This window comes from Lutzomyia longipalpis, chromosome 2 (assembly GCF_024334085.1).
Source record: "Lutzomyia longipalpis isolate SR_M1_2022 chromosome 2, ASM2433408v1".
NCBI lineage: Eukaryota > Metazoa > Arthropoda > Insecta > Diptera > Psychodidae > Lutzomyia > Lutzomyia longipalpis.
Genome location: NC_074708.1, coordinates 38,937,347 through 38,955,061, shown reverse-complemented (window position 1 = coordinate 38,955,061; position 17,715 = coordinate 38,937,347). Strand labels below are relative to the sequence as shown.

The window sequence follows — 17,715 nt, the reverse complement described above, 5'->3', positions numbered from 1 at the left end:
GAAGAGAGAAAGAGAGATGTAAAAAAAACCCTTTGTCTGAAATGATGTTGAAAGTATCGCTCGCTGCGGAATGGATTTTTGTGTGCCCCTTTTGATGCCATTCCTTATGCTTCTTTTCTCAACATTTTTGTACCATACTTTTGCTGTCTTTTGTATTTGTATTGCGTCACGCGAAATAAAACATCAAGATGTGTGTGCATATCGGTGTGAATTTTGCGACTGCGGTGATAATCGGGTATCATGAGTGAATTTCTGTACATAATCAATTTATAGAGATTTATTTTGTTTGATTGCCCACCATATCGCACTTTTACATGGCAACAAGATGAATTTAGTCACATTCTTTTTTTTTTTCTTTTACTCTTTCATTACGCACGCAAATGCCTTACGAATGTGCGAATCTCATGATCAAGACCAAATCTCACGGGTCCAAAAATTTATGAACCAAAACGAACTATTTTGATAGGTACCTACATTGCCGTACATATTGTTGCATGTCTCAAGAGAATGTTGATTTGTTCGATGTTGCATATTTTTTTGAATTTCTCAAATTCTCTCTTTGCGGTAGACGTGTACATAGGTATACAACAAACTTAGTTAGAACATATGTGGAACAACATGAAATTCACCTGGTTTTGTCGAAGTAGTTGAAAAAAAATCACCACACACGAAATACAATGAATTCAATTTTGCCTGCGGTGAAGAAACATCGAATTTGCCTTCACCTAAATTAATAATTTTCACATATAAAACTTTGTGTCTTTTCTCACTGTGAAGGTCAATAAAGTTTCCTAAAATGTTTATGTTTTCTCAATTAAACAGATTACAATTGCATATATGGAAATTACAGCTGCAAGTTAAGCGGGGGTGGAGCATTAAAATGCACGCAAAAATTTCATTTTTTTGACTTCCCACAGCTCAATTACATTTCAACATAAATTCTAAATGTGGAAATACTCTGAATTTCCACGCATATCAGCTGAAAAAAATCTCAAAGTAATTAGAAAATATAATAATGTTGTTCAGTGGATTGGGATTTGTTAACACAAATTTGCCATAATATCAGAAAATCACTTGTTTTTCTTATCAAAAACATTGTATTTAAAATAAATGGACCGTGCTTCCGATCAAGGTTCTGAACTGGTTTTATTCTCCCACGCTGTTTTTTTTATTAAAAGACTTGCTTATACGTAGTACGTTGAATTTAAAGTGAGTAAAAAAAAGATTAGGGAAAAATGTCTTGAAGAATTTCTCTGAGAATTTCTAACCGTGTTTTGAACCCAAGGCAGATGCAATGACGCCCGAGTGCTCTAATAATTATGCTATTTACCTATATTTTTGTGCATGGGTTTTATATAGAATTTTCCAAGAATTTTCACTTTTATTCCACCTTTATGGTTCTCGGCTCCCTCCAATCTTCTTAATCAGCAAGAATTCTTCAAATTCACATTGAGGTGAATTCTTTTTGATTATCTCCAAAATGATTTTCTGTTTCACTTGGAAACTAGATAACTTTCTTCGAGTTTATTCATTTCTTTCAAAGCATCATAAGAGGATGAATGAAATGTTAATTTGCTTTTTGGAAAAATGGAGATATTTATCTAAATTTTGCAATATAAGGGAATATTTTTTTTCTCAATTCAATAAATTATACTTAATTCAAATGAAATAAAATTTCAACGCTCATGTAGGGCTTCCTTAAAGTCAGATTAAATTCCATAAGAATTTTGTAATAATATAAAAATTTAATTCAATCCGGATTCAAGCGCCTAACCCTGGTAGAGTTGAGATTTTTCCTGAAAGCTTATTTCAATTATGATGTGAGAGATAAGAAGAAGCAATTTAGTGAAGAAAAAAGCAACGAAATAATCGGCATTAATTCCACATTTTCTTTGCATATTTAATTTTTTTAAATAAAATCTATAAATAGTTTAAATTAGATAAGAAAATTAATTAGTTTGATAAATTAATGATCTCACATTTCACTAATTGTCAGCAAATTAAAAAAAATAAATAAATAAGGTGAGCGTGAAGAGTGTCTAAATAGCCCTGATATGGGATCTTGTTTGGCACATGCCCTATATAGAATCAACTGCTGAAAGACGATCAGAGCCATGTTTGGCTTAAACATATCATTGACTCCAGGAAAAAAACGTGAAACCGTTGTTTGAGAATGAAATATCACCTCCAAACACGCATATCATATATACGCGACGAGACGAATATACAATTAGATACGAAATTTGCTTGGATTTGTCTCATGTTCCGCTGTGACGGTCGCGAGCACAGCGCGAATGAGATGGGAGAGCGCGAATACTGAAAATAGATCTGCAATCGTGCTCGATATCTTATGGGACAACAAAGCAAATAAAACATTTAAAAAAAAATTGTAGGGAGTGCACACATCACAAAAAAAAAAGTTATCACAGATAAACTTGTACGCGAGTTTTTGAGTTTTAAGAATTTGTTGCGAGCGATAAGTCCAGTAGTTTGGTAGTAATGTGTGAAAGTTTAATTGATTGCCTCTGAATTAACGTTGTAGTCTCTTGTCATTGCGCCGGAAAAGCTGTAGTGCTAATTTTCTCTTGTGTGTTTGTGTCTTTTTTTGCATCCTACATTTTTCAGTACATACTTCTAGTTAGTATGTCGCAGGTTACAAAACGAACCTCCAGGCGGGGCAAGAAGAAACGTAAGAATTTATTTTTTTCTTCATCTTTTTGATTTTTTTATTCTTAAATCTAAGAAGAACACAGAAGACTGTATTCTCGCATAAAAATCACATCTTTTCTGGTTGAGGAATTTCTAATAATGGGTCATTCTCGCAGCTGAGGCTTTATGAGCTTTAGCGCAACTAACAGAAAAATATATTTTTGTAAGATAAAAAGGAACAAAACTAAAAAGAAACCATCAAACTCCATATAACATTGTGCACAAGCATGTTGGTCTTTTTTTGCTGGGTGCTCTCTTAACGTCTCCGCATGTCCATCCGAAAATGGAATTTACATCTTCCAAAATGTCTTTTTTATCTCTTCGGACAGCCTTCGACTTTTAAGGGAATTATATACATAATGCTAATACACATGGAGTATGCTGCGTTGTATGTATGAGATAAGATTAGTTGGAACATGACCTTTAAAATCAACCAACAGTTTTCAATGTATTCGCCCAATCAAAGGAGTTGATGTGAGAATGTACGAAGGATGATCCTCTATCGCAGAACAATTTTAACCCATCTCATCTTGTAGGGGAACATAAAAAATAGAAGAATCGCGAGAGAAACTCCCCAATATCCACTGGGATCACATAGAAAAGTGCAGTGAAAGTACAGTCCGGGAAAACATAACCTCAATTTTGGAACAACATTTAAATGAATAGGAGGAACTTCATTGTGTTCTACCAGCGTTGCATCGGGACCTCTTGAGCTTCTTTATAACCTTCCCAACCTTTCCTGCCTACCCGGATGAAGATTTGAATGATTTTTGCTTTACAACTTTTGTCTTTCCGGACTTCAAAAACTTCCGACACTCCAAAAGAAAAAAAAACTCAACAACGAGAAGTCCGGAAAGACAAAAGTTGTAAAGCAAAAATCATTCAAATCTTCATCCGGGTAGGCAGGAAAGGTTGGGAAGGTTATAAAGAAGCTCAAGAGGTCCCGATGCCACGCTGGTCGAACATAATAAAGGTCTTCCTATTCATTTCAATGGTGTTCCAAAATTGAGGTTATGTTTTCCCGGACTGTACTTTCACTGCACTTTTCTATGTGATCCCAGTGGATATTGGGGAGTTTCTCTCGCGATTCTTCTATTTTTTATGTTCCCCTACAAGATGAGATGGGTTAAAATTGTTCTGCGATAGAGGATCATCCTTCGTACATTCTCACATCAACTCCTTTAGTGCACATGCCAATCAGCTGATGTTGGGCAGTCATATTTACAGGCATTAACACAACAGGACAGTTGAACTTTAATGTTTTTGCAATTTCTTGGAAGAACAAATTATTGGAATTAATCGGGAAATTCTTATGAAAATGTTGTATGATTCTGTGAAAAAGGTGTTAGGAAATTCCCAGAAATATTCTACGTATACATTTTTCATGACTTCTTGGAATCCTATTTGAGGACATTTACATACCTACCTATTTACTATAAAGGATTTTTTTTGGAAATTCTAATGATTTCTGGGTTTTCTGGATAGATTTAGAATTTAACAAATTAAATCTGAGACCTTACAGGGTTATCAAAATTAAGTTCTAAATGCTTTAGAACTTTCTAACATAACCTGTTGCTTTCGGTTAGGTATTTATTTTACATGCAAAATTTTAAGCTAACTGCTTAGAACGTTAAGATTTCTCTTTTAGACGTGATCACTTTTCGTATTTCTGACCTGAAAAAGGCAAAATAGGCTTCTCAACAACTTCTGAAGAAAATCTTAAAGAAGAAGAAAATTGAGAAAAAGCAAAATCATATTTTCTTTCATATTAAATTTGTTATATTTATTAAAGGTTATTCTGTAGACTCTTTCGTATTATTCAAAGCCAATTATCGTTCAAAAAATGTGTTTTTTAATAATTTCATTTCCTAATTAGATTTTTTTTTTAATTTAAACAAATAATTTTGAAATCCTTATGCATATTCATTCTTCTAGAAATTTGAGGCAATTTCTGCATAATTATTATGGTTACTTTTTTGCACATGACTGTATGAGTCACCGAGTCACCAAATACTTAAAAAAACTCGCCTTCACTTCAGCAATTCGTCTTCTTGACAATTTTAAAAAAAAACATTTAAAATGTGGGAAATAAAAAGAATTTATTCAACATTAAAAAACAATCTTAAAGGGTTTTTTGATCACAAAAAATAAAGCTTGAAACATGTTCCTCTATAATATTTAATTTACATTGACTAGATGATAGAATTAAGTCAGAATTAAATATGCAATTTGCGCAATTTTAAACGTTAAATTCAATATCAAATTTGACGATTCCATGTGACAGATGATAATCTTTCTATTTTTAAATTTAATTACTTCCACGTGCAGCCGATATTATCAATCTTTTGACGTTTTAATGTACGTCGCATTCGTAAAATCATGCAAGAATAACAAATATTTATTCAAATGCATTAACCAAAAAAATTCTTTTCTGCTTCTCAATTAAAAGAAATTATAAAAAAAATGCCAGCTGATCAAATTTTCTGATGATAATTTCATACCTTTCGACTTAAATCAATATAATCCCATTAAAAGAAAATTAATTGCTAATTGAGAATGTAATCCCCGATCTCACGGAGAATTTCATTTGCACGGGGATTTTTTTTCCTCAATAAAGCCCCATTAGAGGGGGTTTTATCACTTTAATGACTTTTCTTCTATATTTAGTTCTCATGCAAAATACCCATCATTTTTAATGAAGAATGATGGCTTTTGTTGGGAGGAAAATTGACATGTGAAGAGTCATATTTCATGTGAATTAGAAACAGAAATGCAGATGATACGCTTCAATTTATTTAGCATTAATTTGTATTGGGTTTTATAACGATATTAGAATGCTTAAAATTGATCCATTTATTTAAAAAAAAAACGTTTTGCGATCAACAATATAACCTTTCGGAATTGAAAGTTATTGAATTGTGTATCAAATGAAACATTCAACTAAATCAAATTGACAATGAAATTCCATGCGATTATAAAAACAAACAAACAACGATTAGATAAAAGAATTTAAGAAGTGATCAAGGAAATGGTCTCTCCTTTAATTTTCTCAATGTTGCAAGAATTTTTGCACATTGCACATGATTTTTTTTTCTAAAGGAATAAATTTTATTGTTCTGATGTCATTTTCTTGGTTTTTTATCTCTTTTTTTTTAGTCTTAATTACTCGATTTATTTTAGCACCACGGGGAACTACAATGCAAGACAATGTAAGCAAAGTAGCAATTCAAATGCAATTTACTGCGATTTTTTAATGATTTTCCTGGAAAATTTAAAAGATTTGGTTAGAAATGCAAAATTCAATTATAAATGAATTGTGAAAATCCATCGTTGAACATGTTTCAAGTCATAAGAAATTCCAGCAATAGAGTTTAGAGTTTAATACGTTTAATATTACTTATTTTATGACCAAAGCTAATACTTTGGTTTATCATAAAATGCATAATCTTCATGACATTGATGAGAAATTTTGTTCCTGATGCAATGACGAGCGTAGAAAATTTTTTGATCATTTAAAATTGTTTGGAACAAAGGGGGGTTTATCTGGACGGAATTTTGGAAATATTTGGATTATTCGTTAATATTCGGATATGTTCCCAAGAAAATTTAAATAGAAGTCTAAGCTTAAAAATGATAAATCCAAGCATTAAAAGACAAATCAAACCGGAAAGTAGTAAATTCAAGTCGAAGAGCTCTAATTTCAGGCCAAAAACTAGTAAATTGAACTCAAAAAAAAAGACGGAATTCAAACCAAAAAGTCCTAAATCCTTTTTTGAATTTTTTTTCGGTTTTGCATTGTTTGATTTTTAGCAAAAGATATTCATGTGAAGTGAAGTGAAATATTCAATTCTTCGGAAATATTCGGATGATTCGTTTAAAAAACCGAAATATTAGCCAGATAAACACCCCTTGGTTTTGAAATACTTTGGCAAGATTTGCTTAAAAAATGAAAACGATTTTCTTATTGTTTTTAGTTGTTATTGGGCCTAATTCAGCGACCAAGAAACCCTTGAAATCTTTGAATTTTGTACTGAAATTTCAAGATTTCAAGCGAATTTCAAGGGTTTCTTGGTCGCTATAAGGCCCATTATTTGATTTTGTCTTAATTGTTTCCTCAAATTTTGGTTTCCTCATACATCAATGAATAAACTCCCTTCATAAAGAAAAGACTTCAAGAATTTTATCAATCTTAATTATTCCTTCTTTATATAAAAAGATAAAAATATTTTATTTAAATTTTTTAAATTGAAACTAAGCCCTTGGATGCATTATCCAAAAAATATATATTCACAGACCTTGCATAATGATATTTGTTGAAACTTTTAAAAATTCATACTTACACAATGATTTGTTACATAAATCACACGAAAAATTAATTGGGGAATATTATGCATTTAATGTTGCAGTTTCATTGAGCTTTGACAAGGTGTTACGAATGAGAGAGGAACTAGTTGGAAATTCCATTGGAAATGTTTCTTTTTTTAATTTGAAATTCATAAAGATTCCTTCGGAGGAGAAGTTAAGGATGTGTGAGATGGGAAAATTAAGGACGGGTGCTTAAGTGCATTTTACGTGCATTTCTTATCATGTAGAAAAAAGTTCTTATCCACTACCTTGAGGGTTTATTTGTTGGGCCAATGTTCTCTTTAGTTGTTGGACTCGCCTCGTATCTCATTTATAGTGAGATGAACCTTGCTGCACACGGGGAAAGTCCCTGCACTTCCGCTGTCATGTGCCTTCATTTATTGATGCACGCAGTCACGAGTGCGGCAGAAGAGTAGGAATCCTCGTCTAAGTCTTATCGTCTTTTACTTGGGTTTGTGTCTCTATTTGCCTTCATCCATTGAGGGGCTTTTTTTTGGGGGGAAATGCTGAGGGGAGATACAATTTTACCTGGCGCTTCAATACTTTTTTGTACCTCTCTACACACACTCTTGTGAGGCAATACATAGTCGTTCTCCATGCCATAAAGGTAGCCGCAATAAACAATGTGTATCGGCGGCATAGTGCCGTAGACTGAAAACCCAAGCGTCTCAGTATTCATTCATTAGCGGCAGCGTGATCACCGGTCTATGCATTTTATGGTGATTCGCGAAGGAGTTGAGAAGTTCAGTCGATTGTGAGATCTCCGTGGAAGGTGTTGTGTTACAAAATGCTCACGCCACGTGCTCCACAACTCGTGTAAACCTCTCTAAACCCCTTGGAAAAGGGAGTTTTTTCATTGATTTTCGAAAAGAGATTTCTTTGTGAAATTTTCCGCGAAAAAAAAGCTCTCACATTTGAGCTTTTTCAGTGCTATTTAGTGCTTTGAAGATTTTACTTAAAAGAAAAAAAACAACAGAATTTGGTGCAAGTTCTCCACAAAAACTCTCAAATAATTCCATAATTTTGAACACATTGACATTCCTTTTAAAATTCAGTGAAATTTTAATAACACCTTGAAATAGAACTTAGTGGTATCGCAGCAAAGAAAAACGTTCACACTTCTTTGAGCTTTTTTTTTGTTTCTTGTGAAAATCGATTGAAGCAATATCCTTTCCTACAAAAGCTAAGCTAATGTGAAAAGCGCGTAGTAAATAATCTCATTGATCGCAAAAAAACAAGAAAAAAATGTGAATTTCAACTTTACTCAACACCCTATTCCGTATACAATTAGTGTAATAATAAAGTTTGACCCTCACGGGGTATTTTTGAGCAATTTCAGTACAACACAGTATAAGGAACTTTCACTTCAATGAATGGGAAATAAGTACATTTTAGAGTTTCATTATTTTTTATAATTATATTTTTTTTCGTATATACTTTGAGTCTTATACGAAAAAAAGCGTTCAAGTGTGGTGACTATACCGAGCTAATTTGTGTTGGCAGAAAAGAAAAAAAAACAGTGATTAATACGGCAGAGAAGAAAAGTATATAAAAACAGAAGAAAAGCAAGTGTGTGGTGAAAAAAGAAAAAGAGAAAAAAGGCAGAAAACTTGTGTTTGGCAGAGACACTGAAATGGTTTCAATTTTCTCCATGGCAGGGAAGAGAATTTACTCCAACAGAGATTAAAATCGGCAAATAATGCAATTGAGGCAACAACTCAAAACGAGGAAGTTAGCATAAAACATAATCCACAGTGGAAAAGCTCTCTGTGCTGAGGAAGGCGCGAAAAAAAATACTAAATCCTCAATGGGTTAAATTGGAGGAAATATTTTTATGTGATCGAGTAAAATCGATTAAAAAAAAAGTTTCGTAGTTTATTAAATCTAGAAAAAATAATAAGTAAAAGTTTAAGGGTTAAATAAAAGAATTTTAAAAGCCAAAAGTTGTTAAATTAGTGCATGTAAATAATTTAATGAATAATAACAATAATTTTTGTATACAAACGGCTAAAAAGAAGGGAAAATGTCCAATTTGCCGGAGAATAATAACGATATTGCCAAGAAGAATGGGAGCAGAGAGATTGCTGATCTCTTCAGCGATGCTCTGTTCGATCGTAAAGGAATCAATGGCCACTATACACCAGCTGACAATTACAGACCATTTACAATTTTTGGACATGGTGAGTTCGTTATAAAAAAATAATTTTTATCCCTTTTGTCTTTGAGAGAAAATTCAGCGCAATTCTCACCACGAAGCTCTTTTAAAGCATCTTTTTCTTGATCCTCGCTCCAAAAGGGGTTTATAACTCAATAAAATAAATACTTTTTTGAGGAAGAAAAACTTGAAATGTTGTTAAATTTTTTGTTAATAGAATTAAATGATTTTTATCACAACATATTTTATAACTACTTGGGAATTGTTTTTTGGTGAATTCTTTGTGAGAAAACTCTTGAGTTTTTAGGAAGCGTCTTTTAAAGGTCAATATAAAGAATTTATTTAATTTTTAACGCTCGAATTTCTTTTATTAATTCTAATTCCTTGTACGAAATAAGGATACCTAATAAATTTTTTTTATGATCTCTCTAAAAAACATTTTTATTTTCAAATTGTAATTAATTTGTTTTATTTTAATTGATTCACTGAAATTTTTGAGAAAACTTTAATCGAGAGAATTAAGTATAAAAGTCCTTCGAAAGCTTCGTTCTAGTAGTTATAGTTTACCCTCAAAAGCTTTCCTTCCCAAAACAAATGCTTCAAATTTTTCCCAACATTTTAATTTATTAAGAAATTTAGCACCTATTAATATTTCGTGAAAGCTGAAAGATTTTCTCGACAAACAATCCACTTAAAGTCAACAAAATTTCTTAGAAAACAAGATTACAAAGAGATGAAAAGAGAATCATCTATTTAGTATTGAAATTTATTGTCAGTTTCCAATAAGTTATTCAAATAGATAAAATCTGAATAAAGTTCTATTTCTGTGATCTTATTTGCAGTGCGTGAGAATATAAATTGCTAAGCAATTATTTTTACAAAGTGATGCTAATCCCAAAGAGGATATTCATTTTACTATTCTCATGCCTTTCAAATTAAAATTCTAAGAAGAATAAATTTAAAGAATAAATTCAAATTATCAAGAATATTTGATTATTTCTTAATTAAAATTACAAATTTTATATTTTTCAGTTAAAATATATTTGCATTATTTCGAAGAAGTTATAAACCCCTTCATTTTCTCACCTACAATGAGAGTTTTCTATTGTTCTCTGTTGCTATTTATTTTTATTATAAAAATTAAAATTAAAATGAAACTAAAGGTATACAATTTCACTTTCATGTATAGATAAGAAAATTTATTTTCTCTTTGGGTCATTTCTGTGGAAAAAAAAGAAATGGCGCTTTAGAGGGAAAAGTCTTCGTATAATCCACGTTTTTCTCTAATTCAGCCAATTTGGATGGGCAATTATCTTCAATACTCGTCACATTGTTCCATAATTAATTGCTGCAATTGCATCGTTTAATTGTTTCATTGCTCCCTAACTATTCACGTACGATGGAAAGAAAATTATTCTGTGTGCATATCATTTACGTGTCATTAGGTGGAGAGAATGGGTGTTTAGATGTCTTCATAAAGTTGCTTTCAATTTAGCAATTATATCTATATACGGGTAGAAAGAAGAAGACTCAAAAACTCTTAATGAGGGATAGTGCATTCCTGGGTAGAAGCCTAATCTAATAGCTTGCAATCTAATCTAAGGCAAAATCATGCTAATAACTGATTATTATAATTTTAAGTAGATTTGTAAAATGGATTGTATGTATTAAACGGAAGTATAGCTTTCGAGAGAGCAACAAATCAATCATTTCGCAAATAAACTTGACCATGAAAATATATTTATTAGTGATTGGTTGGGTGGAAAATTTATCTGTGAAACATGCAGAAGTTCAGCGTCTTTAATCACTCTCTGCATGTTGCCGACGTAATCGACAAAATTTGTGTTTTTCCTGATTGAGAATTTCAGGAAGGCAAATAAGGAGGGTGGTGGGGTCTCTTTCGTCATCTATAAAACAACATTTCATATTACAAAATCACTTTTCAGCTGATTGAGCTGCCAAATATGGTTTGGCATGTTAAATAAATATAAATTCGCAAGAATTCCACGAAGAAAATCTCCCTGAAAAACATTGGAAATATTATTTAAATTTAATCACGTAATAAGAACTTGAATTAATTCATATTTCTTGCCATATGCATGAGCTTTCCTCACCATATCTGCAATTTAGAAAATTCAAACAAACATTCCGAGTGTTTTGACTGGCTTTTGAGTAAATTTTCTATTTTTTGAATTTCCCCGCAGAAATATTTAATTCATTGATTAATTTTTTTTGGGGGAATTTGATGAAAAAATATTTGCAGAAAACGACAATGACAGACTGTCAGTGTTGCCAGCTTCCACGACAGGATCCCTAAGCTCAATCACCACGACGTCCGTGGCGTCATCAGAGCCAGATCGAGGACTAGAGCCAGGCGGTGGCGGTGGTGATGGCGATGAGAAACTAACGAGGGTGGATGATCTGCCCTACAGACAGGAAGAATGGTGGCAAACAACTCTGCAAGTGTCCATACCCTTTCTTATTGCTGGCATTGGGACGATTGGTGCTGGTATCATTTTAGGACGTGTTGAGGTGAGTAAATTACAAATTCTTTACATTTTTTTTTAAATCAAAGTTCGTTGTAACGGAATTTTTTTGAATTCCAACGAAATGTCTCCAATTTGACAAATAATTATTGACGAACAGAGCACGAAGGCTTAACGAAGTCTACAGAATATATTTTAAATAAAATAACGATTCACATAATAACAAATTAGTTCTTTGTGAGTCAAAAAAAAGAAAGAAAAAAAGCTTGCAAAGTACCGGAAATATTTTCACAATGATAATAAATTTCCAATTTATCAATTTGTTAAGTACGGGGAAAAAGTCGGAAATTTGCAGATTTATTTCATGAGAAATGCGGGAAAACAGATTGTAAAAAAAACAGACATTCTTTGTATATAATTTGCGATTAATTTGTCGTACAAAATGAAATAAATTAAGTGATAATTTCGTTGAAATTCAACAACAATAACGTACAATTTGGCGCGATGACGTGTGCGAAAATGAATCAAAAAGCTTTTCCCAGGAATCTATTGCTTCGGCAATTTAATATATACATACATAGGTACCCTCCCCAAGCTAGGAAAAAAAACCTCGTTGAATATGTTTTGCTCCCCATGATAGCTTGTTTAGCAAATGGAGTAATTTGTTAGCAAAAGCAGAAAAGTGGCAGTGAAAATGATGAGCGTGTGCGTCCATTAACGGTGTGGTTTTGGTGAAATCTTTTTTAGTTATCATTGGCAGCATTCAGCCGTAGCTATTTGTCAACTCGCACCAGTAATAATGCTCTTTCTCCCGCCTCTGCTACACAAGGAGATAATTAAGCAGACAAGTAAAATAATTGCGAAATTGCCACACTCATTGTTATGAGTCTTATCAATGGCAAAAAATCACTTCCTCCAAACTCATTTTCCCAAAATATATATAATTTATGTATGTATATACGTACATTACAAAGCCATCAAAACAACCGAGACGAGGGTTTGCTGATCCGCGCATGTTCTAAAAGCTCTATTGAGGAGATTCTTGCACGTAATCGTAATTTAATGTCCGCATTGTGTGATTTCTTTATCAATATTTTTTCAATGAATGAAAATCTTTTAAAGAATTTCAAAATGTCCATAAGAGATGGGATCTTTTTAAGCTTCAAGGAGGTCATAAAACATCGTGCGTATCAGTTGAAAAATTTAACAATTTTTGCGTCAAATCACCAACCGCGCATGTCTCTCGAGGAATTCTTAAGTGTCTGGTGAGAAGATTAAGGTCACATGCTGTCAAGCATACAGTGTGTGAATGATTGAAATTCCTTCTGATACCTTCCAATTAAATTTGCTTACATTCAGACTCATATGATGAAAAAAAAGATCATAAATAAATAAACGATTGATTGAATGTCGTCATGAAGCTCTTATCCACCTCCAATTTATTTAATTAAATAAATTTCTTTTAAACAATCCCTACGTCAGATTTTTTTTATTAATTTGTGCCCATGTTTTTTCTTAACATTTCTCCTATCGTCTCTAAAATCAAGATCAGAGATTTTAGTAGGTAACATAATAATTGTGGAATGTTTCAGATCTTGAACAGAGATTGGAGGAGAAAATGGTAAAATATGAGAATAAATTTTTGACCATTTTAACAATTATTCAATTGGGTGAAAACAATGACTGAAAATCACGCGAAAGCTCTGTGGAGAAAAAAAGTTTAGAGCAGTCAGAAGGTTAGATAGTTGATTTTTCTCTGAATAGTGACGAATGTGATAATTGAGTAGTTATCAAATGAGATCAATGAATTAATTAGAAACAAAATTGCCCTGATCTGAAAAGCTCCGAAAGACGTCACAATCTAGTTCATATCTCACTTGAAGAATAGAACAGAATCAAATTTAATAATTCGACGTGATAGGATATGGAAAAGATATTGATTGATGCCAATTTTTCTTCACAATAGAACAATGTGATCAAGAAGAATTTTAAGATAGTTAAATTACTTGTAAGATAGAGTGATGGAATTATTTTTAATAAAATTTATTTATTTATTTTGCGTCATTGTGTTATGTTGTACCAATCTTTATGCATCTTTTTGGTCCTTTTTGAAATCATTTTTCATTGAAGAAAGGATTAGGGTGGAAAATTAATATAAATCAGTTTAAAATTTAGCTAATCAGAGGCTTTTAAATATGAAGATAAATGACGTGATCAGTTAATATTCAGATTATAATAAAGAGTTTAATTTAAGTTCTAATAAATGCATTGAATATAATTTTAATATCTTATTTTATTGCATTCTGAAAAGAAAGATAAAAAAATAATTTTATTAATTTTGATAAAACAAATCAGAGAATACCTACATATTTAATTTATTCTTACCAAACTAGTCGTTATTTCTATTCGTATTTAACAACATAGATAATGTACACAGAGGAACTGAATATTCTATATATCAGATTTTTATCTTTTCATACAAAAACATAAAATTCTTAGTTTTAAAAATTTATTAGAGCTTTACATGTTTACTTACACATGTAGTTTCAATAAATCTAAATACATACTAGGTAAATGTTATGAATAAATGCATAAATAATAATTTACCAATATTGATTTTATGCTGATTTCAATGCTATATATTTATTTTATGCTATAGAACATTTCGTTTCATACACGCATAATTAAAAAAAAAACAATGTTGAAGCTCAATACAAACAATCAGAGTCAGGAAATCAAATGATTGGTTATTTTATTGCCTAAATAATCTTGTTACAATCTTTGAAAGCTTTGTTGATTTTTTTCCTATAGGAAAGCTTTGAAAATAGTTTTAAACACTAGGAAACAAATTCAATTAATTTGTGATATGAAATTAAAAATTTTAATGTTCTAAATATCATGAAAACATGTATTTAAGGCTTTTTACTTGGACATTAAATTTTCTTCTCATATAAATGAGGAAATTCAAAGAAGAAGTCTTTCAAATAACGAACACTTTTTTTCAATAGAATTTATTCATTCTCCGACCCATTTTCTCTGTAAGAATAAAGTTAACGGCAAAAGGTACAATTTAAATCGTTCCTCTCTTCAATTAATAAAAGAACAACCCCCAATTTAACCCGGCGCCTCCACTTGTGAGACATAAAGTCGCAATTTCATCCCTCATACATTTTTAAACTCTTTTCGATTTTCGCTCCCATTGACGCCGAACCCGTTGACGTAGGAAATTTCCACACAATTGGGAAAAGCTTTTTTTTTTTTTTTGAATGAAGGTAAATGAAACGGGGCTTTTCTATGCTCGTGTACAGCAAAAAAAAAAACAATTCAGAAATATTGTGTTTTGACGGAAAGGCTATCTTGTGTGTAAAATGCAATTAAATAATTTGCAAGCTTTTGTATTTTCCGCTGATAAAATATTATCTAAATTGAATTGAATTGGTGCTCTTATGTGGGAAGTGCGCCAATATCTTGCAAATTAAGGAGATTCTGTTTGATTGATTTGTGTTTAAATGTATTTTGATACAGCTATTAATTAGGTACCTATTAATTTGCAAAATAGTATAAATATTATGCATAGTTGGGCAATTTCATGTAACAAAACATGTTAAAAAGAATTGTAAAAACAATATTTGAGGGAGAAATGTTCGGAAAAAAAAAACCTAGTTTTATTTTTTTTTAAATTAATTTAAGTAATTAACTAAAAGTCTTTAAATCAAAAAAGTTGTTTAACATTAACGGTAAAAATAATTTGTAAAAAGTTTGTCAATTTTATTAAACGGTAAAAATAAATAGGTCAAGATTAAAATATAGAAGTTTTCTTTTTTTTTTTTTAAAGAAAACTATGCAATATCCTGGATTTCGTTTTTATTGATTTTCTTAAAGCCCACTAAATGATTTTAAAATTGATATTTTACGTATTTCAATAAAAAATACCTTTTCTCACATTATGCGCGTAATAATTAAAGCTTTCTTTAACATATAAAGTATACATAAATGCTATATTAAGAATTTTGAATATATAGGAAAGAATGGATTAAAGAAAGGGAATGAGTTCAATTTCAACAAATTTTCTCCATAATAATAGAGCTGAAAACAATTTTCACAAAACTAGAAATAAACTTTCCGGTAAAAGTTTGAGAATTTACAAACTTTTAACAAACCAATTTTATCTGTATTTGTAAAACTTTTGAATAATGTTAATAAAATCAACTTTCGTGAAGGTGTGCATAAAAATTTACATTACAATTTGGTCAATGATCAAGATTTTTTGTTTGAACGAATAAAATAATTTTTTACAAAATTTTCCAAAAAAACTACTTTTTTTTTAATTAAAGAAATATTTTGCTTCTAATTTATTTTCTTTACATAATTTATGTAAAATTAAAATGTAAAGAATTGGATGTAAAGAAAGACTTTGTTTACATGTAAAAAGCATGTAAAATGTAAAAATGTAAACAAAAATGATTTCTTTTGCAGCATTGGAAGGTCTTCATCCACATTTCGGAGCTCTTCATTCTGGTGCCGGCTCTACTCGGCCTCAAGGGTAATTTAGATATGTGCCTGGCATCTCGGCTGTCGACTCAAGCAAATCTTGGCAATATGAACTCCGCACGAGAAATTGTACAAATGGTCATTGGGAATATTGCTCTGGTTCAGGTGCAAGCAACAGTGGCAGCCTTCATTGTTGGCATTTTTGCCATTATCGTGGGTGCTGCCATGAATGGTGTTTTCGAATTTGATCACGCTATGCTCCTGATTGCCTCCAGTATGTTTACAGCGACATCATCGTGCTTTGTTTTAGGTAAGTTCCACCCCCTAAAATATCTTTCAATTTTTGCAAATAAGTATTTTTTTTTTATAACTTGTGCCTCAATTTCCTGTGCCGGTATGCTTTTCAATGACTGAGAATATTTTGTCTGGTTGCCCAGGCGTTTGATTGAGGCGAATCGTGTGTATACAATCAATATCATTTTCAAGGATTCCCCCAGCTACCTACATATATATCGCGAAATTGTGTACAAACAGAATGCACTGAAGCGAATAAGTAACAATCATAATGATTATATATAGTTTATCATGATGCTTTCAGTGTGTTTGTGTGTGAAAAAAAAGCTCTCACAGATTGATCGTTTTGTAATGATATTCTGTGACTAAAACTTACGGTGCTATCGCCACATGCAAGCAAATCATGTTTTTCTTTTCTAAATTAATTTCCCGATTTATCATTCCCTAGCGTGTGTATGATTTTTATGCTGTTTTTTCTTCAAACTTTAAGTACAAAATAAATAGGAAATGATAAAAGATATTCTTTGCTCTTGGCGGCAAATGTGTGACCCTTGAAGCATTTCGTGCTTTTAATTGCACACAGTCAGCCCCCGATCTTTTGTGACACAAAAGATTTCACGCGGGTGGGAGAGGAGGGGCGGGGAAACTACAATAGAATCTTTTTTTTTGTTATTTAGTGTATGACGTTGGTGAGTTAACAATCACGGTCGGAAAAATCAGTACACGACACAGAAAAGGCACTCGAGAGGCAAAAGTAGCTTCCATTTGATATGTTTCTTATCTAATGCCTATTGACATAGTCATTGATGCATAAATAACACCACCTCGTAGTCTCCATGCCACACGCATGGCCCCCACGTTGTCCCTTTTCCAGTCACCATTAAAAGCTCCCTCCCCCCACACTTCCTTCCATGTAATTTGCGCACATGGGACGCATTGCAACATATCCCAACGCATTAGTATGGAGCTTTTCACGTGCCACGGATTCCGTGTTATGCTAAGAATTTGTGGATTGTGCAAAAGATGCGGGCAGGTGAAGAAAAAAAAACAATCCAAGGTGCGAAGAAAATCTGTTTGAGCAATCGCATAGGAGATTGAATTCGCCGTGGTTAGATAATTTCGATGAAATACCCTCTGCAGAGATCAATTATACGGTGTGTGTGTAGAGGAGAATTAAACAATGTTTCCGCTGGAAATTCTCACGCAAGAATTGCG

The 17,715-nt window shown here is 31.9% G+C and overlaps 1 protein-coding gene across 9 annotated transcripts in view; it reads left to right on the top strand.

Annotated features, from left to right (window-relative positions):
* Nucleotides 1-17,715, top strand: part of LOC129791329 (solute carrier family 41 member 1) — a 31,285-nt gene that overhangs the window by 7,664 nt on the left and 5,906 nt on the right. For 5 of the 9 annotated variants that reach the window (XM_055829454.1, XM_055829450.1, XM_055829451.1 and 2 more), the window contains 3 exons: nt 2,626-2,689; nt 11,493-11,761; nt 16,192-16,516. In XM_055829454.1, coding sequence (XP_055685429.1) covers nt 2,644-2,689; nt 11,493-11,761; nt 16,192-16,516 — 640 coding nt within the window. In that variant the 5' untranslated portion in view covers nt 2,626-2,643. Of the gene's footprint in view, nt 1-10; nt 2,690-6,866; nt 9,255-11,492; nt 11,762-16,191; nt 16,517-17,715 lie in introns of those variants that run through there. The other 4 variants (XM_055829446.1, XM_055829448.1, XM_055829449.1 and 1 more) reach the window with 3 other exon arrangements.